The sequence below is a fragment of the Hyperolius riggenbachi genome, chromosome 1, assembly GCF_040937935.1.
Source record: "Hyperolius riggenbachi isolate aHypRig1 chromosome 1, aHypRig1.pri, whole genome shotgun sequence".
Taxonomy (NCBI): domain Eukaryota; kingdom Metazoa; phylum Chordata; class Amphibia; order Anura; family Hyperoliidae; genus Hyperolius; species Hyperolius riggenbachi.
In genome coordinates, this window is record NC_090646.1 from 593,819,508 (window position 1) to 593,847,046 (window position 27,539).

General features: G+C 46.0%; 1 protein-coding gene across 1 annotated transcript; it reads right to left on the minus strand.

Annotated features, from left to right (window-relative positions):
* Positions 1-2,273: 2,273 nt before the first annotated feature.
* On the minus strand, positions 2,274-18,322 carry LOC137558493 (granzyme A-like). Its single transcript, XM_068271746.1, has 5 exons — positions 18,244-18,322; positions 13,913-14,051; positions 9,831-9,975; positions 6,628-6,894; positions 2,274-3,104 (listed from the first exon to the last, which is right to left on the minus strand). The coding sequence occupies exons 1-5, from the start codon at positions 18,296-18,298 to the stop codon at positions 2,946-2,948; spliced, it is 765 nt and encodes a 254-aa protein (XP_068127847.1). The 5' UTR covers positions 18,299-18,322; the 3' UTR covers positions 2,274-2,945.
* Positions 18,323-27,539: the final 9,217 nt, after the last annotated feature.

Consider the following 27,539-nt stretch of genomic DNA (forward strand, 5'->3'; position numbering starts at 1 on the left):
ACTGCACCACCCTTATCAGATGGTTTCACAACTATATGTTTATTCTTTTTTAGATCTGATAGGGCTTTCTTTTCTGACTGTTTAAGGTTATGATGTACAAATGATAGTTGTCCCTACTTAAAGCGATCTTCTAATAGCTTTAGGTCTCTCCTGACCAGTCTAATAAACGATTCAACCTGAGCATCATCATGTGGTGGTCTATTTTTAGTGGGCAAAAAAAGATCAAAATCTTTCGCATTATACACACAGTTTGTGGTTCGACTCCTAATGATAGATGGTTGTTTAGACCAAAAAGATTTTCATCTGATCTGATCACAGAATTTTTCAAATTCAATATCCAATACAAAAAAATCAGGTGTAACTGTGGGGCAGAATGACAAAGCCTTTGACAGAACAGATATTTCATCAGTGGTTAAATTATAGTCAGAGATGTTCACGACAGGAGATGGAGTTAGATCTAACGATATCAATTGCGAAAATTGTAATGGCTCTTTGGAGTGTACTTTGGAGGTCTTTGTTTGGGGGTCGGTTCTCTGGGAGGACCCTGAGAACCCACTGTTTCTAAAAAAGATGATCCCGATGCTGATGAACCAGTAGATGGTGTAGGTGAGCCTACTGGGGCTAGATCTTGTTTGGGTTTGCGTTGTGGCCTTGTTCTCTGGCGTGGTCGAGCACCTATTGGAGTGCGAGGATCGTTTGATCTCTGCCATCTATAGACGTATCCTGATGTATAATCTTTACAGTCTCTAATGAATTTCTCTTTTTTAATTACTTCAATTTCTTTCTTATATTTAAGTAAATTATTAGCCAAGATTTTAATCTGTTTAGTAAATTCCTCCTTAGGCAGTCAGGTGCCGGGTTGTGTCTGGTTGGAACAGATACCTCTTTAATAATAAAATTCATTTTTGGTCTTTTATGACTGTACATATTCTCTGGTCAAGAAAATTCTCTATGCTTTGTAAAGGCCTGACGAAGGGTCAATAACTCGAAATGGACTAGTGTCGTCGCCTGAACTAAAATTACCTTTTTTCATCTAACAAAACACACAGTGTCTATGATCTGCTTTTTGTATTGCTTTTTATATGTCTGTACCACAAATTCTTCTGCTGTTTTACAAAGAATTTTCTACCTTTTTGAAGAAGAAAAATATTTTTTTGTGAATATAATAAAGTGTGAAACTAATATTTTGGAAACAGATCGCTATTTTGTGGCTTCACTTGATTCGATCCTCCTATAAAGAAACCTTCCTTATCTACTGGCAGTCATTTCCTACCCTCATCTGCCTCCCCTCAATTTTACCTTTCCCTCCACCTCACAGCCCCTTTACCCTCCTCCCCAGATTTAATTCACCCATTCCTCCTCTCTACACCCACTTCACACTTCCCTCCTCCCCACACTTGCTTTTACCCTTCCATTCTTCTTCCCACACTAAGCTTCCAGCATCAGCTGCTCTCCTCTGTGCAGACTGAACTCTGTGGCTGGTAGGAGACCAGAGCGTCCCAGTCATCCTCACTGCTGCCACCTGGTGTCCGTACATACAGAAAGCATGCTGCATTACAAGTAACAGACACTAGGTGGCAGCAGTAACAATGGCAGCAGACGGCTCTTCTCTATAGCTTCCGGCAAACTTTAGTGACACTTCTCTCTGCACTGTGATGAGTCATGACAGACTGCACGGCCCAGCGTAGAGCAGCCTGCGGCCCACCAGTGGGCCGCGGCCCGGGAGTTGGGGACCCCTGTTCTACCATATAGTTTTCCTCATAGTGTTCACCACCTTGTTCACCCTACCTAGAAACAGCCTGGCTCCAATCACACTTTCATTACAATTTTAGTCAGGGTTCCCATGAAGAAATTATTTACAAACACACATTTAAAGAGGAATGAATCACAGCATTTCTTTTTTGCTCTAAAAAATTATTTACAGCATATTATACAACCAGCATTTTTTTTTTACTATAACAGCATACAAAGGGTTGCACACAGGACTTAAAAGTTCAGTGTAGAGAAATCTGGACGCATCTGAAGTTTAGATAATGTTATCTTGTGTTTATTTAATTGTATCAAGTAAGGAATGTGACACATTCTCTGACTGTGGAGAATATCATGGGCACAGATAGACACTCAAAGCATTTCTGCCTTCAATACATAATGAATAAAACCAGTTATGAATAAAAAGTCAGCTCTCTAAGCAAAAAACTACTTTAGGGACCTTGTAATTTCTAAATGAATAATAATAATTATGCACAAATGCAAATATGATAACCGTATGGCATATAAAAAATAGGAAAACATGTTTTTATTGAATATTATGTCAGGGTTTTATACCGCTTTAATTTAAAAAATCAGGGCCTTTCCCCATCATTTATTTTCTTCTATATTAGCATTTTTGAGATTAAAAACAACAATAATTTGGGCATCAGAGACCATTTAGCACAATTTAAAGGGATACTGTAGGGGGGTCAGGGGAAAATGAGTTGAAGTTACTCGGGGCTTCTAATGGTCCCCCGCAGACATCCTGTGCCCACGCAGCCACTCACTGATGCTCCGGCCCCGCCTCCGGTTCACTTCTGGAATTTCAGACTTTAAAGTCTGAAAACCACTGCGCCTGCGTTCCCGTGTCCTCGCTCCTGCTGATGTCACCAGGAGCGTACTGCGCAGGCCCAGTATGGTCTGTGCCTGCGCCGCGCGCTCCTGGTGGCATCAGGGGAAGCGAGGACATGTCATTTGTTATGCCCTTTACCAACTCTGTTAGTAAGTAAATGCATTTATTTTAATACAGAAATGATATTTAAACCTACAAGGCCAAAAAAAGGACATTACGGACAGTAGCTTCCAAAAAAGGGATAGTTATGAGCTCTGTACGATGCCACTTCTATATGGACTGATCATAATTTCTAGCATTGTAGAGAGAAATTCCAATTCCGTAAGAAGCTGAAAGGAAAGGACTAAAGCTTTGTCTTGGTTTCTTTGTTAATCCATTTCATGTAATCTTTAGTCAGGAGAGTGTAGACATCAGAGCCATTGGGGACTCCGCACAGGATGGATCCAAAGGACATCACACCTTTCAGAAAGCCTCCACAGATGAGCGGACCTCCAGCATCTCCCTGAAATACACACAGATGGTCACTTCTGCCAATAAATATTCAACCAACAATTTTCATGTACTGTAATACTCATATAGTGCTTCTGCAGCTACAGAGTGTATAGCAGTGACAAGCGAAAATGTGAATATTCTTTTCACATTATTGTTTGCAAAAATAATGTTAAATTCTATTGATTGAAAATGCCACCGAAAATAAGTTTTGATATTCATTGCGTTTTTTGTGTGAATTTTGCGGTAAAAATCTCAGCAGTGAAAATATAGTTTTTCTGCATTCCCGCGGTAAAATTACAAGCTAAAATAGCTTGTTAAAATAGCATTGCTGATACGAAAATGACTTTGACAAAAATTTGCAAGCAAGTATATAGGCATGTATAGAGGCCTTCATAAATCAGGTCCAGCATGTATCAGGTAGGAGCTCATAGCCAGTGGTGTCTGAAGGGGGTGGCGGCAGGAGCGGCCCTACCCGGGTCTCAGTGTGCAGGGGGTTAATATTGCCCTGAACCTCCCCTGCTGGTTAAGCTGCCTAGGCCCTGGGGCAATGCTGCTTGGTCCCTGCCGCTTTACCTTCTCTGCTCCGGATCCCCCTCCACTATCTGGCTGCATACTTCACACCACAGATCGACGGCAAGCGTTGCCCAGTAACAGCGTTGTATACAGGAAGTAAACAGATGTCACTTCCTGTATACAGAGCCATTAATGGGCACTGCTCGCGGCTTCCTCGTTGCAGATCACCGCTGACCTGCAGTGTGAAGTATGCCGCCGGGTAGTGGTAGGGGACCTAGGCTTTCTGGAGGAGGACATCAAGAGGCAGCAGAGGATGTAAGGCAGTGAGGGGGGGGGGGGGGATTGGGGAATTTGAGAGATTTACTGGGCTACCTATACTGCAGGCAATTATTCCAGGTTACCTATACTGCAGGCAACTATTCCAGGCTACTTATACTGGGGCAACAATTCCAGGCTATCTATAATGCAGGCAACTATTCCAGGCTGCTTATACTGGGGGCAACTATTCCAGGCTACCTATACTGGGGGCAACTATTCCAGGCTACCTATACTGGGGGTAACTATTCCAGGCTTCCTTTACTGGGGTACCAACACCTAGCATTACCCTCGTTTTTAGCACACCACACTCACTCCTTTCCTTTTGGGGGGGGGGGATGTCATTTCTTATCTAGCACCGGGTGTCAAATGCCCTAAGTACTCCACTGTTCATAGCAGCAGGAAGCCATTTATAAAAGCAGAGATGTTCTGCATTATTGTCACATAGGGAGATACAATTGTCGCAATGTATTCTTAGCACAGATCCAGAGAACTAATCTAACCCAAATCTTCTTTAACCACTTCACCACTGAGGGGTTTTTACCCTTTAGGACCAGAGCAATTTTCGCCTGTCAGCGCTCCTCCATTTCTTTTGCTAATAACTTAATCACAGCTAATCACAACACCATGCTCGATATCTTGTTTTTTTGCCACCAATTAGGCTTTCTTTGGGAGGTACATTATGCTAAGAATTATTTTATTCTAAACACATTTTAATTGGAATAATAATAAAAATTAATTATTTCTCCGTTTTTGGCCATTATAGTGTTAAAATAAAACGTTCTACTGTGGATAAAACCCACACATTTTATTTGCCCATTTGTCCCGGTTATTGCAACGTTTAACATTTGTAACTAGTACAATGTATGGCGCCAATATTTTATTTGAAAATAAAGGTGCATTTTTTATAAGCCCGCAAATAAAAAAACAACAGTAATATACCCCCTTGATATAATTATTAAAAAAAAGTTCAGTCCCTTAGGCAACTATTATATAACTATATATATATATTTAAATGTTTTGGTACTATGGGGGAGGTGGGAGGGAAATAGTTAATTTGAAATGTAAGTATAGGTGTTTTTATTAAATAAAATGTTTTTTGATGTAGTTTTACTATTGGGCCACAAGATGTTCTCAGTGATTATTTCTGATTCACATGCGTAAGTACGTGAATCGGAAGTAATGCGTGCACTGTAACAACAGGAAGATACAATGAATCCCGGCATCTGATAGAAAACTTGTAAAATGTAAAATACATGTAAAAACATACAAATAAGAAGTACTGTACATTTCTTCCTTGGTAAAATAAGCCGTAATTACTTTCTCCTATGTTCCTGTGACTTACAGTAGGTAGCAGAAATCTGGCAGAGCCCACAGGTTTTGGACGAGCCTATATCCTCATGGGGGATTCTCAGAGTTTTGTTTAGCACTTGCTCTGTCCAACTGCCAAACAAGTTTACAGTGAGCAGGGAGGCTGTCCAGTATCATTGTATAAATCATTTTCAAGGAATGTCTTTATAAAGAATAAATGCCTTGCTGAGAATCCCCCATGAAGAGGTGGACTAGTCCAAAACCTGTCAGTTCTGTCAGATTTCTACTACCTACTGTAAGTGACTGCAACATAGGAGAAAAGTAATTTATGCCTCATTTTACTATGGAAGAAACATACTTTTTATTTGTATGTGTTTACATGTATTTTAAATTTTATGATTTTCGAAATAGTGGTCCTTTAACCATTTATGCCGCCTGGACGTGATCCTCACGTCCAGGCGGCTGCTGCAGTGATGCAGTGCTGCTGCGTGCTTCGGCATGCCATCGCGTACGCTCCCACGTGCCCCCATGCCGCCCCCCGGTGGCCCGGTGATCATTGAATGGGAACATGGTTCCCGTTCATTGATCTAAGTCCCCAGCAGAAAAAACGAAAGCTTCTCATCAGAGGCCGCGGTTTTTCTGAAAAAAAAAAAAGTTTCCCATTCTCTATATGGTTCCTGGAAGTGAGAAGGACTGAAATAAAAAAATCTCACTGTGGCCATCTTGTTGCCAAATAGTAAAACTACATCTACATACATTTTTTTAATAGAATAAACACACATTATACCACACCAAAAATTACCCAAATAAAATTTTTAATGAAAAAAAAAAATTACTATTAAAAAAAACCATAAATAGTTACCTAAGGGTCTGAACTTTTTAAATGTGCATGTGAAGAGGGTATATTATGACCATTTTTTAAATTATAAGCTTGTAAATAGTGATGGACGCAAAAATGAAAAAATGCACCTTTATTTCCAAATAAAATATTGGCGCCATACATTGTGATAGGGACAAAATTTAAATGGTGTAATAACCGACACAACTGGGCAAATAAAATACATAGATTTTAATGATGGTAGCATGTATTATTTTTTATTTTTTAATGCATTTAGAAAAAATTAATTCTTAGCAAAATGTACCACCCAAAGAAAGCCTAATTGGTGGCAGAGAAAACTAGTGATAAAGTTATTGGCAAATGAATGGGAGGTGAAAATTGCTCTGTTGCATAAGGTGAAAAATCCCCCGTGGGCTGAAATAGTTAATACTCAATTTCACTAATGTTAAAAGTTTTACAAAACAAAATTTTCTTCAAGCAAATAAATTCATTATAAAGGCAATTGAAAAAAACACACAGAATATTCCAGCAGTAGGGACATGGTTGTGATACTCACATTACAGAATCCCTTGGCTTCATCCATTCCACTGGTGCACATCATGTCCTTTGTAATTGCCACTGTTGGCTTCCACTTGGAGGCACATACCTTCCTGTCTATGACCGTTACTCTGGCTTCCATTAATTTGTCGGAGTTGTAGGAATTTCTATTGCTGGTCCTCCCCCAACCTGCTATGTCACAGACACTGCCAGGTTTAATATCTGGAAAGCTTTCAGGGAACCGGGTGACATTCTCGGCTCTGGTCAACACTGCTTTGTCTGATAGCTTGAAAGAAAAAAGTAGTCAGTTGGATTAGAGGAGGGAAAATTGTTGTGAAATTTGCAGAATGATTTTAGGAAGATTAGGGATTTCAGACCCTGCCTAAAACTTTGTGAGCTGTCACATGGGGAGGAGAGGAGGAACAGTGGGTTGACCATCAGCACTGGGCAATCTGCAGAGTGGGGGAGAAAAGTGAAGACTGAACCCTTGTGTGCCAAATCCCTAAACAATGTCATAGGGCAGCTGTGCGCGTGCCAGAATCTCAGCCAAGATGGTCCAGAATGAATCGTACAGCTGAGTTTTCTCTAGGGTGTATGTGAGGCTTTAAAGAATACATGAGATGAACAAATGGACTAAAATTGTTTACCTATATTTGTGCAGCTTGTCTAGCAGTTGAGGACAGCGTCCCCCTTTACCCTCCATTTCCCTTGGTTTGCTTATACAACAGTCCCTACTAGGCTCCGTCACCGGTTGTGACCTCTGAACCGGTAGATGCTCTCAGCATTCTCCCCACGGCTCCTACCTCCCCACGGTTCATGCAGTCACAGCACTCAGAGAATGTGGGAAGCCTGGCCCCAGATGCACATGGAACAAACTGTGCAGATGCCGGACCTTGGAAGAGCACCTACCCTACATTTGGGTAAAAGGTCCTGACCGAATTTTTGCAAGCACAAGTGGCAGATTCTTGCCTTAAGCAGGCTTTGCCTTGAAAAAAGGACCCTGGGTGGTCCTGAAACATTGGTTTCTATGAAGCAATAATTGCTTGGGCGGAGTCGGAGGACGTGCACACTGATGTCATACTAGGAAGTGGGGTGATTGAGGCAACGTGTGGCTCTGTGTTCCGCGGCCAGAGCGTTTCATGTGCAACATGATCCCCTATATGGCTGCTTTTATCTAATAAATTTGGATACTCGTCTATTGGAGCATAGTGCATCCTTGGCTGGCATTTGTGATACACATATATACAAGACGCGCTTCTGGTGAGTGTGGCCACATGGGGGGAGCTTGACCCTTATCCTTCTCAAGGTGGTGGCTAGAGATGCAGCGAACGGTTCGCCGGCGAACAGTTCCAGGCGAACTTTGGGGATTCGCGTTCGCCTGGACCAAGCGAACTTTTGCGGAAGTTTGATTTGCCCCATAATGCACTATGAGGGTCAACTTTGACCCTCTGCATCACAGTCAGCAGGCACATTGTAGCCATTCAGGCTACACTAAGCCCTGGAGCCCCCCCCACCCTTATATAAGGCAGGTTTGCCGGCCATTACACCCACTCGTGTGCCTGCTAGAGACAGACTAGGGACAGCTGCTGCAGACTTGTTCTCCTAGGGAAAGATTAGTTAGGCTCTTGGCTTGCTCCTGGCTGATTGTTATTGCTAAAATAGCACCCATCAACAGCTCTTTTGAGAGCTCTAATGTTTTCCTGATGTGTTTTTTTTTGTGTGTGTGTTGCTCACTGACACTGACATTATACAGCCCTATCTGTTGCAGCTGGACTTTGGTAATTGTTATTACTGTGCCAGCCAGGCCCTTCCTAACTATCTATATTGGGACACCTACCTATGCCTACCTAACTACTGGGGCACCTACTTACCTATACGGGGACACCTACCTACCTACCTATACTAGGGGACCTACCTATGCCTACCTACCTATACTGGGTCTCCTACCTATGCCTAGATAACTAATGGGTCTCCTACCTATGTCTAGCTAACTACTGAGGCACCTACCTATGCCTACCTACCTATACTGGGACTTCTACCTATGCCTACCTACCTATACTGGGACTCCTACCTATGCCTAGCTAACAACTGGGACACCTACCTATGCCTACCTACATACAAGAAGATAATAAGGTTGTTGCTTCATTGTGGACATACCAAATTTGATCAGCTGGACAGTCACTGCTGTTCTATCATTGAGCTACCACAGCCCGGCGACCATATGGGCTTGAAAACCGCCACAGCCTACACTCTCGCCATGTTGCGCATCAGTCCAGCATGGCCGTCACTACGCAAAGAGCTGTTTGCGGTGCGTTACACAGTGAGTTTGGTGTGTCAGTGTGAAGCAGAACTCTAATTACACTCCTTGATTGATGTATACACATGCAAGATGTTTTAAGCACTTTAGGCCTGCAATTTAGCATTCAATGTCATTTCTGCCCTTAAAACGCTGCTTTGCGTCACATCCAGATTTTTCCCCAGGACTTTGGGCATGTATCCCACTCCGCCATGCCCCCCTCCAGGTGTTAGACCCCTTGAAACATCTTTTCCATCACTTTTGTGGCCAGCATAATTTTTTCTATTTTTCAAAGTTCGCATCCCCAATGAGGTCGGGGTTCGCGAACCGAAAATCGAAGGTTTGCGACATCTCTAGTGGTGGCACTACCCCCAGGAGTGATGCATGGGGTGGAAGTTGTACCTTATTCTGGGCAATACTTGGCACTATGTACATATTTTTTTTATTGTTGTACACGGTAAAACTTCCATAGTGGAATATTGATGCGCAGTGATTGTGCCTATAGACTATGAAGCAATAATTGTTACTGATCCAGTTATGAGTGAGAGACAACTTTGCTCTCACTCAGCATAAAATACATTTGGTATTAATATTTTTATTTCAGTATGTTTTTGGGGTACCCCCCACCCCATTTTATTAATAAACCATGAATGAGCAGATTGTGCTGCCAGCAAGGAAAGGCCACTGATTGCAGTTCATGCTTCGACCCTAAGCATTTGTGTAGTACTGTGTGTGTTTGTGTGGGCCAGTTCTTGAAAATTATTTCCACTATTGTATCCTCTCAGAAAAAGGTATAGATAACTGAACCAGATTCTGGTACTGTTTGATCATATTCTGAATAAGGGGACAATTAGATTATCATTTCTCGTGACGGTTGAATATTAAGTGCTTGCTATGGGATATTTCTCTGCTTTCTGTGTTTTCACCTGTAGAAGTTGGAGGTTGTTCGTCTTTTTCTTGTAATTATATTTCCGATGGGGAACTGATTTTTTCACTCTGAATTGTTGTCTGTGCTTGTCTTTAATAGCCTTTATGGAGTGAACACCGAGGTCAACAGTGGTGGTTTTATCCCTGAAAATTCACAACAGAACTGATGTGAGTAAATTGATTGATTCATGTAATAGGATGAGATATTAGATATGAAAAACAGGTCAGAACATCAGTTTATGAAGTGACTTAAAGAGGAACTGTAACGACAAAACGGCCCCTGGGGGGTACTCACCTCGGGTGGGGGAAGCCTCAGGATCCTAATGAGGCTTCCCACGCCGTCCTGCGTCCCTCGGGGGTCTCGCTGTAGCCCTCCGTACAGCCGTGACGCAATATTTACCTTCCTGGCTCCTGCGCAGGCGCTCTGATGGCTGTCGGCGCCGAAGTAGGCGGAAATACCCGATCGCCGTCGGGTCTGCTCTACTGCGCAGGCGCAAGTTTCCGGCGCCTGCGCAGTACAGCGGACCCGACGGAGATCGGGTATTTCCGTCTATTTCTGTGCTGAAAGTCGCCACAGCGCCCCCGCTGGAGCCAGCAAAGGTAAATATTGAACTGACAGTCGGCACAGTCGCCGGCTGTTCGGAGGGCTGCGGCGAGACCCCCGTGGGACAGAGGACGGCGTGGGAAGCCTCATTAGGATCCGGAGGCTTCCCCCACCCGAGGTGAGTACCCCCCAGGGGAGGTTTTTGTTGTTACAGAGTCTCTTTAACCACCTGAGCGGTCTGGACGAGCTGAGCTCGTCCAACACCGCCGGAGGTCGCCGCTCAGGCCCTGCTGGGCCGATTTTAATCAAATAAAAAGCAGCACACGCAGCCGGCACTTTGCCAGCCGCGTGTGCTGCCTGATCGCCGCCGTTCTGCGGCGATTCGCCGCGAGCAGCGGCGAAAGAGGGTCCCCCCAGCCGCCTGAGCCCAGCGTAGCCGGAACAAAAAGTTCCGGCCAGCGCTAAGGGCTGGATCGGAGGCGGCTGACGTCAGGACGTCGGCTGACGTCGATGACGTCACTCCGCTCGTCGCTATGGCGACGATATAAGCAAAACAAGGAAGGCCGCTTATTGCGGCCTTCCTTGTTTATTCTGGGCGCCGGAGGCGATCGGAAGATCGCCTCCGGAGCGCCCTCTAGTGGGCTTTCATGCAGCCAACTTTCAGTTGGCTGCATGAAATAGTTTTTTTTTTATTCAAAAAAAACCCTCCCGCAGCCACCCTGGCGATATAATCAGAACGCCAGGGTGGTTAAAGGACAATCATCAATAACCAAATGTTCTAAAATGACTATGTACAAATTATGTCTAAGCAGCTGTGTAAGCATTTTCCTACTTTTCATGTTAAACATCAGAGGCAAAAGATGTAATTCATTGTGTGTAGATTTTAGCTGCATTGACATGATTTATTAGCAAAGGGAGTCAGTGCTTTGATGCAAAAAACAGCACTGGCTGTATTGTCACTTTTCACACATTCTACAGTACAGCAAAAAAACAAAACAAAAAAAAAAAACACTTTAGTACCGTATGTAAATCCTGCTTTGGTATCAGATTTCACACACAATAGAGAATGTTTATTTATGCTGAAAATAAATACATTTTTGCCTGCTAGTTCTGGTCAGTGCATTATTCTCCTCAGACAGCCAACCCTGAATCAGCTATTCAGAGAGACAAAACTACAACTGCAGTTTAGACCTGTCTTCTGCTAAAGATATAAAGTACACACAGGGTTAACAGATGTAGGAAGAGGGATTCCCAGAAGATTCACTGATCCTATGCCCTGGTCTGACACCACTCCATGAAAGGAATGTGATAACATTAAAAGTAAGAGATAAACAGGGGGACAGATACAGCAGGAACCCTCACACAAGCTATCCTTGGCCCAGTTTAAAAAATATGTTAATCAATAGTTGTCGTCTACTAATGTCTAGGCACCAAATACTACAGACACCTTGAGAGGTCTTGTGGACCTTAGGAGCTTTGTTGTATCTACTACCACTTTATTATTATTTATTTATTTATTTATGTATTTATTTATTCCATGGCACTTTTTTGAAGTAGTGGATTTCAGCCATGTAGTGTTACTTTCTAGAAAATAGTGAACAATATGTTTGAAACCTGGAACACTCTTATAAAGTTTGTTCATAGCTTTAAAAATGTGAATAGAAAAAAAGGCTAATAAATCATGATAAATAAATGTACAAATTTAAAAATCTACATGTATAGATCTAAAAAATTTCATTACATAAAGTCTTTTTCTTGTTTGTACTCTGCTTTGAAAATAGGTCCCTAAATGTTTGCAGTGTTTGAAGCTTCTTGATCAGTTTTGTAATATAATCATCTCAATTCGTGTGAAAGCAGGTTCATGTGTTGCCTACATGGTTGTTTTTTTCACACCTATCACTGGAAACTTCACACTTAGAGCTCATGAGGCTGAGAAAATATCTGGCCTGAGGAGTCAGGATGCTCTTTAGATGTACAAGATAGAAAAAGCAACTACTGTGCAAAGAAACTGATAAGGACATGATACACACTTGACAGTTATCATATCAAATATATGTGGAAGGCACCCAGATAGCTTGCAGATGTTTGCACGCTGCCCTTATCTTCTCCAAGGGCGACACTTGGTCCACTTTTATTAGGGAATTAATAATAACTTGAGAAATATGGGGGCACCCTTTGCTGTTTTTAGAAGTTGCAGCTTAGTAATATAATGCATCAGCGGACTAAGGGGCATAGTAACAAACCATGGGGCCTCTCAGGAACACTTTGATGTCCCCCTACATTCATTTACCCTTCTTCCTCACCCTTGGTGAACGCCATGGTAAAGAGACCCACATGCCAACAGTCATTTAACAAGTGGGTACACCCCAGACCTCCCCATAAAAGTGCAGCCATTAGGATTCCCCACATCTACAGCAAGAGTGGTCAAACAACACATGCTCCTGTATCAACAGGAAGTAAGGGCCCTCTGCAGCCCTGGGCTGGCCTGGAGCTGCTGCTCTGGTAATTCCTAGTTACACCTCTAAATTGGTTCACTTTATAATCAGAAGTCCTCATGTTCTCCTTATTAACCTCAGCTGCTTGCACAGCCAACTGAAGCCATGCCTTTCTTCTAAGGAGACCTTGATAGGTCTCAGTAGGGTGGTTTGTCTTAATCATTTTCTGCAAGCCCTTTTGTCTAGTGATGACCACAAATTTTGCATAATCATAATTTTGCATCGTAATTTGCGATTACGATTCAAAATCGTAATGCAAAATTTCGGGTAAAAATTGTATTTCATTCCATTTGTAAATGTAATCAGGAACCGTAATATCACTATTTCTCATCATTTTTGCGTAATTTTGTGCCAAATTTAACGGTTAATAGCAAAGCCCCCATACATATGTTACAGAGGGTGGGAACAAAGCAAAAAAATAAGGATTTTTAAAAATGGATTTTAAAAATGCAAAGGAAAATTGGTTTTTAAACTGCCATTTTTTCTGAGTTTGAAAAACATTTTTCCTTTGCATTTTTAAAATAGATTTTCTCAAAAACAACAAGCCCGTTTTGCAAAATTATATTTCTCGCCTTGTTCCCACCCTTCTCCTTAATATATGTAGCAATTTTGGAGATTATATTTTTAACTAAGTTACGCAAAAATTACAGAAAATTACACACGGATTACACAAAATCAGTTAAATGTCCAAATCCTAATTTTGAGTAATTAGCAGATTACAATCATCACTGTATTTCAAACTGACTGGGAATGACCAGGCAGCTGCAGGTTACTGAGGAGATTATGAGAATCTCTCAGGTTGTGTAATAGATATTTTTTAAATTATTTTGGAAAAAAAAAAACACTTTTCACACAACCTTATATGCATACTGGATTTAAAAGCGTAGTCTATTAAATCCATATGAAAACAACACCATAAACTAGGGCTTTGTCAAAATCAACTATGGTAAAAGGACACACTTGTGTGGTCTCCTACTCCTCCTTGTAATTTCATACAATATATAGAGTACATATTCAGCATATAGTATCAGTTGCTACTTACACTAGACATTCGGCTGCTGTGAGTACCCAGTCGGGTTTAATTAAAGTTCCTCCGCAGAAAGTTTTTCCTGGGGTCCTCACTAGAGCCATGTATGGCCTCAGTCTCGCTTCTCTCCCTCCCACAATCTCCATTGACTCATCTGTAATTAAAAAGGGTAAATAATCACATAATAATTCATAACGGAGCCATTGCCTGGCTAGAGATCGATTCTTCAGCACAGGATAAAATTGTGCCTACTATTTAATTTATGGCTTAAAGTGTACCAGAGATCAAATAAATGAAAGAATCAATATTTACCCAGGGCTTCTTCCAGCCCCATAAGCACATCTGAGTCCTCGCCGTCCTCCCGCGGTCTGCCGGTCAGCCGCAATCAGCCCCGGTAACTGGTTCACACTCGTCAGTGGTGGTCTTATGCACATGCGCAAAAGACCTCTACTGACGCAACTGAACCACTTACCTGATCTGATTGCGGCTGACTGGCAGACCACAGGAGGACGGTGAGGGTCTCAGACGTGCTTATGGGGCTGGAGGAAGCCCAGGGTAAGTATCAATTCTTTCTATTATTTGGTCTTTGTTTTACTTTAAGTACTTTAGGATACTCCATGATTTCCTACATTATTGTCTGGCAAAACATCTAGCATCTTCACAACACAAATGAGCACAATATGTGTGAGCTACCATTCATGCAAACAATGTTCAACTGCGACTCAGATTGGGTGTATTTTCATAGCTCAGGTGACTTTGTGTTAAAAAAAACCTGTAACAAAAAAAACCTCCCCAGGGTGGGGGAACCCTCTGGATCCTATTGAGGCTTCCCCCGTCCTCCTCGGTCCAGCAGCGGCAGCGATAAATCTCCCTGAACAGCGGGGATGTAAATATTTACCTTCCCGGCTCCAGCGCAGGCGCAGTATCAGCTCTCCGCTCTGAGGTAGGCGGAAATAGCCGATCGCTGTTGGCCCGCTCTACTGTGCAGGCGCAAGTCTCCTGTGCCTGCGCAGTAGAGCGGATCCGCCAGAGATCAGCTATTTTCGCCTACCTCCGTGCGGAGAGCCGCAACAGTGCCCCCACTGGAGCCAGGAAAGGTAAATAAATCTGCGCTTATCAGCACTTGTCAGGCTTGTCGAGGGAGGATTACCGGACACTTCGGGGGAGCCAGCACTGAATTGCTGGCAGCTACAGGGGAGGGGGAAGCCTCATTGGGACCCTGAGGCTTCTCCCTCCCGAGGTGAGTACCCCCCAAGGGAACTTTTTTTGTTACAGGTTCTCTTTAAAGTACCCCTGAACCAAGGGACCACCTATGAAATGAAGTCTACAGTGGGCTAGATTTACTTTTCAGAAGTATCCTGTCACTGCCCATTATCCTCGTGAGGTTCCCCCGTTCCCCGTCCTTGGTCCTCATAACTTCTGTGCCTTCGGGAAAGTTCCTCTGAACTTATTCTGAACTACACCTGCATTAGTTTTGAACTGTGCCATTATGGTGAAATTAAGCACTTGTGGATGACCATATGCTTTTGTTGTGCTTGCATGGTTTGGAACTTGTGCCTGCACAGTTCAGAGTCACATGTCACTACTAGAGGGAGCTTCCTGGCTTTAGTATTCAACTGGAGGATCCTGTTGAATATGAAGAGGACTGGGGATGTGGAAGCAGTGGACTCGAAAAAATAAGCAGTAGCACCAGGACACTTTGGAAAAGTTAATGTAGCCCACCACAGGGGCTACATTAGGCACGGTTCATGGGTACTAGCACCATTCTCATCTCAGCTATCACCTGGGAAATCAGCTCTCAGTCTTCCAAGTTGTCTGCTTTTTCCTACAGGTTTTATAGATACTAGCCGACCCGCGGCATAGCATATGCCGCATAAGAGGGTAGAGGGCAGGAAGGGGGTATTGGGCACAGTGGCGGGGAGGGAGGTTGGATCCCCCTCAACTGTCTCCCCCATGTGTGCTCTACCTCCAGCTTAAGCTCAGCAGGAACCCCCCCCTCACCTGGGTCCCTCATGTGCCCTCCGCCTCCTGCTTAAGCACAGTAGCAGCCGCCACTATTAGTAAGGGGCAGCGGGCGGGGATGACTCACCTATTCCGTGTTCCATCGTGCGTTCCACTGTCGTCACTTCCTGCAATGCCGCACACTGTATTGGTGTAATTTGCCTTTTTAAAACAGAAGGAAATCTGCAATAATTCTGCTATAAGTGAATATTTGTGGTTACCCACAATGCACTGCTACTAAATATGCAAATTACCCCTTTTCCCCCTTGGTAAGTCAAGCAAGCATCCAAAGTAGAGTTGTCCGGATCATGAACGATTCGGATCTTTGATCCAAATCTTTTTTGTGAGTCGAATCATCCGAATCATCAAAATGAGTGATTCGGATCGCAAAGGGGGCGTGGCCAGCAGCGTCACGCCCCCTCTCAGCGGGCAGCGGGGTCCTGGAAGCAGAGCAGAGATGGATCGCTCTGTTGAATGGAGGCAGCCTTGCACAGCCAGTCAGCCACAGGTAGATGAGAGAGAGGGGACATCGATGCCACTGCCAGATATGTGTAGAGCACACGTACTGGCTGCAATGTGTTGCTCATTTTAGGCTGTCTGTTCCGTAGTTGTGCACAGTGAACGAATGGGAAAGTTTTGGCTCAGAAGCAGCACAGCCCAGTAAGTTTGCAGACAGTGCTGGGCTAGAATGACAGGGCAGGCACTGTTATTGCAGGGCAATATCATCCTCCTGCATTGCTCTAAACAGCTGCACTTCACTTCTGGGAACGCTTTCTTTCACTGTGCGAGGTTTGCATTTAAAGTATACAGATGACCATATAGGTGAAATATATGTAAAGCTATTGTATGATTACAGCATGTGGGTATTGTGTGCAAACAAACATTTCTGCTCTCTGCTCGTCCCTCCTCCCTTCTCTGTCCACTCCCTGCCCATCTCTGTGTGTCCACCCCCCTTCCCTTCTCTGTCTACCGCAGGGAAAGTCCTCTCCTGCTAGTTATTTCACCCCCGAATGCTTCCCTAGTAAAATGATCCGAGATTCGGATCAAAGATCCGGATCTTTTCAATGATCCGATTCGAATCATCCGAATCATTGAAAAGATCTGAACTTCCCATCTCTAATCCAAAGCTGCTGGTGTATAGCAAGCATATAGCTTTAAATGTTACACAGTCATATCAAACCCACATGTAGACAGCCTGTTTCAGACTTTTGGTCCTCATCTGTACATGGCAAGGATTGATATGGCTGTATGAGATAGGGCTTGGACCAGTACAACAGAGTAACCAAGCAGCTCAGGGTGACCCAAACCACTCAAATGTATAGGGGGATAAAAGGGACCAAAAAGACCTTCTACTAAAATAATCAAAGCTTGATGTAATTTGCCTTCTTAAAACAGAAAAAAAATCTGCAATAATTCAGCTATAAGTGAACATTTGTGGTTACCACAATGCACCGCTACTAAATATGCAAATTATTCCTTTTCACCCATGGTAAGTCAAGCATGCCTATAGCTTTAAGTTTTACACAGTCATATCAAACCCACATGTGCCAGCCTATTTCAGACATTTAGTCCTCATCAGTACATAGCAGGGATTGATAAGGCTGTATGAGATAGGGCTTGGACCAGTACAACAGACTAACCAAGCAGCTCAGGGTGACCCAAACTACTAGGAATGTGTAGGAGGATAAAAAAAGAGACCAAAATGCCCTCCTACTAAAAAAAGCAAAGCTTGGTGTAATTTTCCTTCTTAAAATAGAAGCACATCTGCAATAATTCAGCTATAAGTGAACATTTGTGGTTACCCACAATGCATTGCTACTGAATATGCAAATTATCCCTCTTTGCCCTTGGTTTGATATGACACTACTTCTTCTTCTTGCTTGGACCAGCCCCTTCTTCTTGCTTGGACCTGCCCTGGGGGCAGGGCGCTACTTCTTCTTCTTGCTTGAAGGTTGAGGCACTTACTCTATTATATATATAGATGATCAACAGAAAATCTGTATTAGCAGCATACAGAGCATACACGGGCACACTGTGCTGCTAATACAGTTTATCTGTCTCCATTTTGTCGAAGTTCATTGCATTGTGCAGGGCTGGTGTACCTGCAGGAGTCTGGCACCAGCATCCAGGTCTCAAGTTATTGACCTGAACTGGTAAGAAGAGTGTCGCTTTGTCTATTGTTCTAGATATGATGCAAATATGCTGTCGGCCAAAAACCAGGATTCTTTGTAAACAAGCAATGTGGGTGAGAAGGTTGTCTATACTGATAATAAATATTACATTCACAATGAATGATGAATGCAGAACAGTTATAAAATGTAAAATACTAGTTGTAAAATACTTACAGTTTCCAGATTTTAGAACAACTACAGCAATAAATGAAAGCCAGAAGATCTTCATGTCTGCTTAGCCTCCCTCACAACCTGCAATGATTTGCAAGCACAGGATATTGCTGGATATTATAGGTGTTTCAATTGCAACTGTCATCTCTGATGTGGTTGTGGGCTTTTATAGGGTACATTTCTGAATTTCACATTTGGTTTAATACTTTGCATAGGTGTAAATTAAAACCTACTGTAGTCTAAACTTTCAGTTTCATATATTAGAGAAAAAGAGAAGACTTTTGGGGTTATAAAATACATCGGTGTACAGATCAGGGAGAACGTGTTGAGTAAAATGTGAAATTTGTGCCTCTGGAATTTTGTCTCATCAGGTGGATGGCTTCAGATTATTATGCATTTACATAACGCGTGTGGCATTTTCAACAAACAAGTCATGTCACAAACTGTTCCTCAGAGGTCTAGAATGGAATACAGAAGCACCAAAAACAGGATAAAATACACTAAAAATTGTTTAAAAATGGGAGGTAGTGGTGGATTTACCTCAAAATAGATGACACAGTTGGTCTATTTAAATGTAGAATAGAATTTTATTGAAATGTACTCCTCTTTGTTGAGATACGTTTCATGGGTCGAACCTGCTTCCTCAGAAAATAGGGAAGTAACTGTGGAGGGTATCTCAGTGCGTGGGACCCTTGCATTCCTCAGAGGAGTTAACAAGCTAATCCTTACTGCAATCTAAAGATACATAACAATGCTGGATTAAACTCAGCTGTGGCGGCAGAAAAAGAGCACCTCGACTGAGAATCATGAGTCAATCCAGTGCATGTACAACGGCTGGTGGCCGCCCGTTGTTTGCTTAACATCTGATATGCCAGATCTTTTGCGATCCCCAATGACGAATGAGCAACAATCGCATTGTTTTCCCCTCTCTCCCACCCGGGTTAATGCCCTCTGTTGTGCATCGCCTCCATAGAAACAGCTAGAAAGTCGCCAGCTTGGAAACTAGTAACATATCTGTATGTACTTTTTCGCTACTGCAAAGTTGACCAAGGGATTGTATACCAATCCCTGCTGGGTTACAGGTGTGTATGGGGGTTAAAGCCAACTTGGGGGAATCACTTAACTTTCTAGTATGTTTTTGGGGTGGCAGGAAACCCACACAAATATCTGGGTCTTTGATTTTATTTAGGGGTGGGACGACGAATCCGGCGAATCCACGAATCCCTCGAATATTGGGAAATATTCGAGATTTGTGGATTCGAATCCCGACGCCATTTTTCACTTTCCGAATCCGCCGAATCCCGACGCTGCATCGCCGCATACACCGCTCCCTCCGCCCACACTCGTCCTCCCCCGACCTTCTCCGACCCCCCCGCGCCTCCTCCGTTCGCCAGCATCAACTCACCTGAGCGGAGCGCACAGAGCGGCAGACCTCTCGCCGACTTCCTGGTTCCCCCTAGTGACCGGCTCTTACAATGATGTCATCAGTAAGAGCTGGTCCGGCCACTAGAGGGAACAGGGAAGTATCGAAGAGGTCTGCCGCTCTGCGCTCCACGGAAAGGTGAGTAGATACTCATGCAGGGGTGAGCGGAGGAGGCACGGGGGGGGGGGGGAGTGGAGGAGGCACGGGGGGGGCGGACATGGCACGGGGAGGGGGGTTGGCGGTGAGCGGAGGAGGCATGGGGAAGGCCCCTATACCTACCTACAGGCCCCTATACCTACCTACCCACCTACAGGCCCCTATACCTACCTACCTACCTTCCCACCTACAGGCCCCTATACCTACCTACCTACCTACCTAAAGGCCCCTATACCTACCTACCTAAAGTCCTGTATACCTACCTACCCATCTACCTACCTACAGGCCCCTATACCTACCTACCCACCTACAGGCCCCTATACCTACCCACCTACAGGCCCCTATACCTACCTACCTAAAGGCCCCTATACCTACCTACCTAAAGGCCCGTATACCTACCTACAGGCCCCTATACCTACCTACCCACCTAAGGGCCCCTATACCTACCCACCCATCTACCTACCTACAGGCCCCCCTACCTACCTACCTACGTAAAGGCCCCTATACCTACCTACCTAAAGGCCCCTATACCTACCTACCTACCTAAAGGCCCCTACACCTACCTACCCACCTACCTAAAGGCCCCTACACCTAACTACCTAAAGGCCCCTATACCTACCTACCTACCTACCTAAAGGCCCCTACACCTACCTACCTACAGGCCCCTACACCTACCTACCCACCTACCTAAAGGCCCCTATACCTACCTACCTAAATGCCCCTATACCTACCTACCTACCTAAAGGCCCCTATACCTACCTACCTACAGGCCCCTACACCTACCTACCCACCTACCTAAAGGCCCCTATACCTACCTACCTACATACCTACCTATACTGAAGGTCCTTTTACCTACCTACCTAAAGGCCCCTATACCTACCTACCTAAAGGCCCCTATACCTACCTACATACCTACCTATACTTAAGGCCCTATACCCTGCTACCTATACTGAAGGTCCCTTTACCTACCTACCTAAAGGCCCCTATACCTACCTACCTAAAGGCCCCTATACCTACCTACCTAAAGGCCCCTATACCTACCTACATACCTACCTATACTTAAGGCCCTATACCCTATATACCTATACTGAAGGTCCCTTTACCTACCTACCTATACTGAAGGCCCCTATACCTAGTTAACTACCAATACTGAAGGCCCATATACCCTGCTACCTTTACTGAAGGCCCATATACCCTGCTACCTTTACTGAAGGCCCATATACCCTGCTACCTATACTGAAGGCCCATATACCCTGCTACCTATACTGAAGGCCCATATACCCTGCTACCTATACTGAAGGCCCATATACCCTGCTACCTATACTGAAGGCCCATATACCCTGCTACCTATACTAAAGGCCCATATACCCTGCTACCTATACTTAGGGCCCCTATACCTTGCTACCTATACTGAAGGCCCCTATACCTTGCTACCTGTACTGAAAGCTACCTATATTGAAGGCACCCATACCTAGCTAGCTATACTGAAGGCACCTTTAGTGATGCTCAAATACCCCTTTTCAAAATTCGAGTTAGGTTGAATTCGAATAGTAAATTATTCGAGGTCAGTCGAATATTCGAGTCGAATAATTTTTACTATTCGATTCGACCTCGGACTTCGAGCTCACTATTCGAGTCGGTATTCGAGCTCACTATTCGAGCTGACTATTCGAATTGGCCTTAAATAGCTTCCAACACTTGTTTTGAGGGTGAATGATGCAAGAAACATCTTTTTTTCCAAGTAACAACAGCAAGTGATTATGTGGGGATGTTCCTTTAAAAAAAAATGTGGAAAGAGAAGTTGTGTCCTTAATTTTGTTCAGTAGTGTTACTGTATATACTTGTTCTTCTTCTTCTTTATCTTTCTTCTTCTTCTTCTAGATCTTCTTCTTCTATATCTTCTTCTTCTTCTTCTATATTGTCTTCTTCTTCTTCTTCTTCTTCTTCTTCTTCTTCATCATCTTCTTCTTCATCTTCATCTTCTTCATCTTCTTCATCTTCTTCTTCTTCATCTTCTTCTTCTTCTTCATCATCTTCTTCTTCTTCTTCTTCATCTTCTTCTTCTTCATCTTCTTCTTCTTCTTCTTCTTCTTCATCTTCTTCATCATCTTCTTCATCTTCTTCTTCTTCTTCTTCATCTTCTTCTTTTTCATCTTCTTCTTCTTCATCTTCTTCATCTTCTTCATCTTCTTCTTCTTTTTCATCTTCTTCTTCATCATCTTCTTCATCTTCTTCTTCATCTTCTTCTTCATCTTCATCTTCTCCTTCTTTTTCAATATCGTCTTCTTCTTCTTCACGTATTTCTCTTTTCAATTTTTTTTTTAAAGAAATGCAGCTATTTTTGAGCGTAACAAATAGCTGGTGGGCGCACGCATGTTGGAAGCGCCATTGTATGTGCTCCCTGGCAGTGGAAACACAAAGACAGCAGGAGGTAAATTCAGCAGCAGGAGGAGGAGGATGAGTGTGTGGCAGCAGGCAGTCAATGAGGCAGGCAGCTCGCCGTGACATAATAGCCCTGGTACCTAGCGGTGATACCAGGGCTGTAAATAAACACAACAGGAGGTCCCAGACAGCGGTCGTGCAGCCCACATTGTGTCCAATACACAACTGGGACAACATAGTTTTCAACCCGGGCACCTCAGAAAAATTAAACCTTTTTTTTTTTTTTTAATGGTTTGTTTGGTTTTGGTTTTGCAACCAATATAGCTATTGTTTGACGTAATAGCTGGTGGCAGAGTGGCAGCAGAAGGTAATTCTGTGTACCCTGGCAGTGGGAAACACAGACAGACAGCAACAGCAGCAGGAGGAATGGAGGAGTAATGTGAGCAGCTATTGTTTGACGTAATAGCTGGTGGCAGAGTGGCAGCAGAAGGTAAATCATCTGTGTAGTGTACCCTGGCAGTGGGAAACACAGACAGACAGCAGCAGCAGCAGCAGGAGGAGGTATGGAGGAGTAGTGTGAGTGTGGCAGCAGGTAGGCAGCGTGACATAATAGCCCTGGTACCTAGCGGTGATACCAGGGCTGTAAATAAACACAACAGGAGGTCCCAGACAGCGGTCGTGCAGCCCACATTGTGTCCAATACACAACTGGGACAACACAGTTTTCAACCCGGGCACCTCAGAAAAATTAAACCTTTTTTTTTTTTTAATGGTTTGTTTGGTTTTGGTTTTGCAACCAATATAGCTATTGTTTGACGTAATAGCTGGTGGCAGAGTGGCAGCAGAAGGTAATTCTGTGTACCCTGGCAGTGGGAAACACAGACAGACAGCAACAGCAGCAGGAGGAATGGAGGAGTAATGTGAGCAGCTATTGTTTGACGTAATAGCTGGTGGCAGAGTGGCAGCAGAAGGTAAATCATCTGTGTAGTGTACCCTGGCAGTGGGAAACACAGACAGACAGCAGCAGCAGCAGCAGGAGGAGGTATGGAGGAGTAGTGTGAGTGTGGCAGCAGGTAGGCAGCGTGACATAATAGCCCTGGTACCTAGCGGTGATACCAGGGCTGTAAATAAACACAACAGGAGGTCCCAGACAGCGGTCGTGCAGCCCACATTGTGTCCAATACACAACTGGGACAACACAGTTTTCAACCCAGGCACCTCAGAAAAATTAAACCTTTTTTTTTTTTTTAATGGTTTGTTTGGTTTTGGTTTTGCAACCAATATAGCTATTGTTTGACGTAATAGCTGGTGGCAGAGTGGCAGCAGAAGAAGGTAATTCTGTGTACCCTGGCAGTGGGAAACACAGACAGACAGCAGCAGCAGGAGGAGGAATGGAGGAGTAGGCGAGCAGCTATTGTTTGACGTAATAGCTGGTGGCAGAGTGGCAGCAGAAGGTAAATCATCTGTGTACCCTGGCAGTGGGAAACACAGACAGACAGCAGCAGCAGCAGCAGCAGCAGGAGGAGGTATGGAGGAGCAGTGTGAGTGTGGCAGCAGGTAGGCAGCGTGACATAATAGCCCTGGTACCTAGCGGTGATACCAGGGCTGTAAATAAACACAACAGGAGGTCCCAGACAGCGGTCGTGCAGCCCACATTGTGTCCAATACACAACTGGGACAACACAGTTTTCAACCCGGGCACCTCAGAAAAATTAAACCTTTTTTTTTTTTATGGTTTTTTGGTTTTTGGTTTTACAACCAATATAGCTATTGTTTGACGTAATAGCTGGTGGCAGAGTGGCAGCAGAAGAAGGTAATTCTGTGTACCCTGGCAGTGGGAAACACAGACAGACAGCAGAAGGGCAGTACACAGCAGCCCACTGTAGGTGTAAAATGTGTGGCTGCAGGCGACGTAATAGTCAAAGTGAACCAGGCTGGCTTAGTGAGCAGGAGCCAGGAGGTGGTAAAGGGTGGTAAGGCACATTAACGATGGTTCCGGCAGCCAGTTCATGTCCCCCTCTCGCCGACAACAGGGGCCAGGAACTCGCCTTCCACCCACGCCTGGTTCATCTTGAGAAACGTCAGTCTGTCCACAGACTTGTGAGACAGACGTGAGCGTTTCTCGGTGACCACGCCACCAGCTGCACTGAAGCAGCGCTCGGACAGCACGCTGGAAGGGGGGCAGGACAGCACTTCCAGGGCGTACTGCGCCAGCTCACTCCAGATCTCCATGCGCTTGACCCAATACTCCATGGGATCAACAGGGGCATCGCTGTCAAGCCCGCTGTACGACCCCATGTAGTCAGCCACCATGCGGGTCAGGCGCTGGCTGTGACCGGAGGAGGATGCTGCTGCATGCATCTCCTCTCTAGTCACTGCTGCCGGAGCCTCTACAGTCCTGTAGAGCTCGTGGCTGAGAGACAGCAGGTCTGTGGGGCGCTTGCTGCTGCTGGATGCAGGCACCTGCTGCTGCCTCTGTGCTGGCTGCTGGACAGTGGGGGTGGAAGGCTGGGGGAAGGCTTCCTCCAAGCGCTCAACAAGGGCCTGCTGCAAGCTCCTTATTTGTTGCGCTGGGTCTCCTCCTGCAGGCGGCAGGAACTGGCTTAACTTCCCCTTGAGGCGTGGGTCCAACATCATGCTGATCCAGATGTCCTCCCTCTGCTTCATCTGGATCACCCTGGGGTCCCTGCGCAGGCACGTCAGCATGTGCGCTGCCATTGGGAAGAGGCGGGCCACGTCTGCTGGCACATCGACGTCAGTGCTGTCCTCATCCTCCTCCTCTGCCGCCTCATCCTCTCTCCACCCCCGCACCAACTCAGCTGCGCTGTGCTGATCCCCCTCATCAGCAGCCAGGTCAGGGACCTCCACCAAGTCCTCCTCCTCCTCCCCCTCAGAGGTGGACTGCGCAGCTGGTTGCCGCTCCTGCTGGTCCAAGGCTGCCGCTCCCTGTTCCAGCAAAGCATCGAGGGCCCTGTTCAGCAGAGAAACCAGGGGCACCCACTCGCAGACCATAGCATGGTCCCTGCTCACCATGTTTGTGGCCTGCAGGAAGGGAGCCAGCACAAAGCACACCTGCTGCATGTGCCTCCAGTCATCATCGGGGACGATGGACGGGATGTTGCTGGTCTTGTCCCTTCTCTGAGCGGCGGAAACAGTGGCCAGGGCAAGGTACTGGTTGACAGCGTGCTTCTGTTCAACCAGACGCTCCAACATCGCCAGGGTGGAGTTCCAGCGAGTCGGAACGTCAAGGATCAGCCGATGGCGTGGCAGATCCAGCTCCTTTTGCACGTCTTCCAGGCTCGCACAGGCTGCAGCCGAGCGCCGGAAGTGACGCACAACATTCCTTGCCGTTTCCAGCAGTTCGCCCATCCCCTGGTAGGTGCGCAGGAACTTCTGCACCACCAGGTTCAGCACGTGGGCAAGACAGGGGATGTGGGTCAGGTTTCCCCTGTCTATTGCGGCAACCAGATTGGCCCCATTGTCGGCCACCACCTCTCCGACTCTGAGGCCTCTGGGGGTCAGCCAAATCCTCTCCTGCTCCTGGAGTTTGGCCAACACATGGGTTGCCGTCAGCTTGGTCTTCCCAAGGCTGACCAAGTGCAGCAGCGCTTGGCAGTGGCGGGCCTTCACGCTGCTGCTGAGGCGGGGGGTTTGGCCAGGTTTGCCGGAGGATGGCAGAGGATCGGAGGAACCTGCTGCAGTTCCCCTGACCCTGCGGGGTGGCACCACCCACTGTGTTGCTGCTGCTGCTGTGCCCGCTGCTGCTCTCCCATCCTCACCCCCTTCCACCAAGCTGACCCAGTGGACAGTGAAGGACAGGTAGCGGCCTGTCCCGAAGCGGCTGCTCCAGGAGTCCATGGTGACGTGGACCCTTTCACCAACCGCGTGCTCCAGCCCTCGCTCCACATTGGCCATCACAAAGCGGTGCAGTGCAGGAATGGCCTTGCGGGCAAAGAAGTGTCTGCTGGGGAGCTGCCAGTCTGGGGCTGCGCAAGCAAGCAGCGCACGAATGTCGCTCCCCTCCTGCACGAGCGTGTACGGCAGGAGTTGGGAGCACATGGCCCGTGCCAGCAAGCCGTTCAGCTGCCGCACGCGACGGCTGCTGGGAGGCAGAGCCCTAACCACCCCCTGGAAGGACTCGCTCAAAAGGCTCTGGCGTGGCCTTTTGCTGACACGGGAATCAGCAGACACAGCAGAGGAGGCCACTGAGGACTGGCTGCCAGAACAGGCCTCAGTGTCGGCGGCAGGAGTTGCAGAGGGGGGAGGAGCAGTGCGTTTCCGCACTCCTGCTGGTGCTGCTGGAGGAGCAGGAGGGCGGGTGGCTGCTGTTGCTGCTGCTGCTGCTGAAGGCTGTGCAGTGATGGGTGTGGTGCCACTGCCAGCACCTGATGCCTTCAGCCTCTGGAACTCCTCATGCTGGTGGAAATGTTTAGCCGCAAGGTGGTTGATGAGCGAGCTGGTGCAGAACTTTAAGGGGTCTGCACCTCTGCTCAACTTCCGCTGACAGTGGTTGCAAGTGGCGTACTTGCTGTACACAGTGGGCATGGTGAAATATCGCCAGATTGGTGACTTAAACATCCCCCTACGGCATGGAAGCGCTGCTGCCTGTCTCCCTGTGGTGGTTGGGGGGGGGGGCTTGGGGGGCTTGGGTGCGGCTGGTGGTGGTACTGGCAGATGCTGCTGCTGCTGCTGCTGAGCCTGAGACACCAGCAGGCTGTGGGACCTGCCTACTGCTGCTGCCAATGCTTGCAATGATGCGCCTCCTTGCAAGGCCCACAAGAGCATCCTCCTCCTCCTCCTCAGAGCTGCTGAGGACGACATCCCCTGGAGGTGGTGGCACCCAGTCTCTGTCTGTCACCGGGTCATCATCATCCTCCCCCTCCTGAAACATGTCCTGCTGGGATGAGGACCCCCCAAACTCCTCTCCTGATGCATGGATGGGCTGCTTGACTGTCGCCACAGTCTTGCTGTCCAATCCCTCATCCCCCAAAGTGCCCATCAGCATCTCCTCCTCAAAATCGCCAACAACAGCAGACAATTGACTCATGATGCCTGGGGTCAAAAGACTGCTGAATGACAGGTCGCCAACTGACGGTGAACTGGCCTCCTCCCCAGGCCCTGCTGGGCGGCTGCTGCGAACAGGGGTGGTGGTGGTGGTGGTGGTGAGGGTGGAGGCCTCGGATGCAGAGCTGATGGCGGGCTGCTCATCCTCCGTCATGAGTTGCACCACAGTGTCTGCATCCTTTTCCTCAATGGGACGTTTCCGACCCGGCTGGAGGAAAATGGGAGCAGGTGCCACACGCTGCTGCTGCTGTGTCTCTGCAGCGTGAGTTGCAGAT

Coding starts and splice junctions, on each gene's coding strand:
- LOC137558493 (XM_068271746.1), bottom strand. CDS start 18,298: ATGAAGATCTTCTGGCTTTCATTTATTGCTGTAGTTGTTCTAAAATCT. Junction 9,976..13,912: donor ACAGCAGCCGAATGTCTAGT/GTAAGTAGCAAC, acceptor GTGAATTTTCAG/GGATAAAACCACCACTGTTG. Junction 3,105..6,627: donor AAGCCAAGGGATTCTGTAAT/GTGAGTATCACA, acceptor TGTGTATTTCAG/GGAGATGCTGGAGGTCCGCT.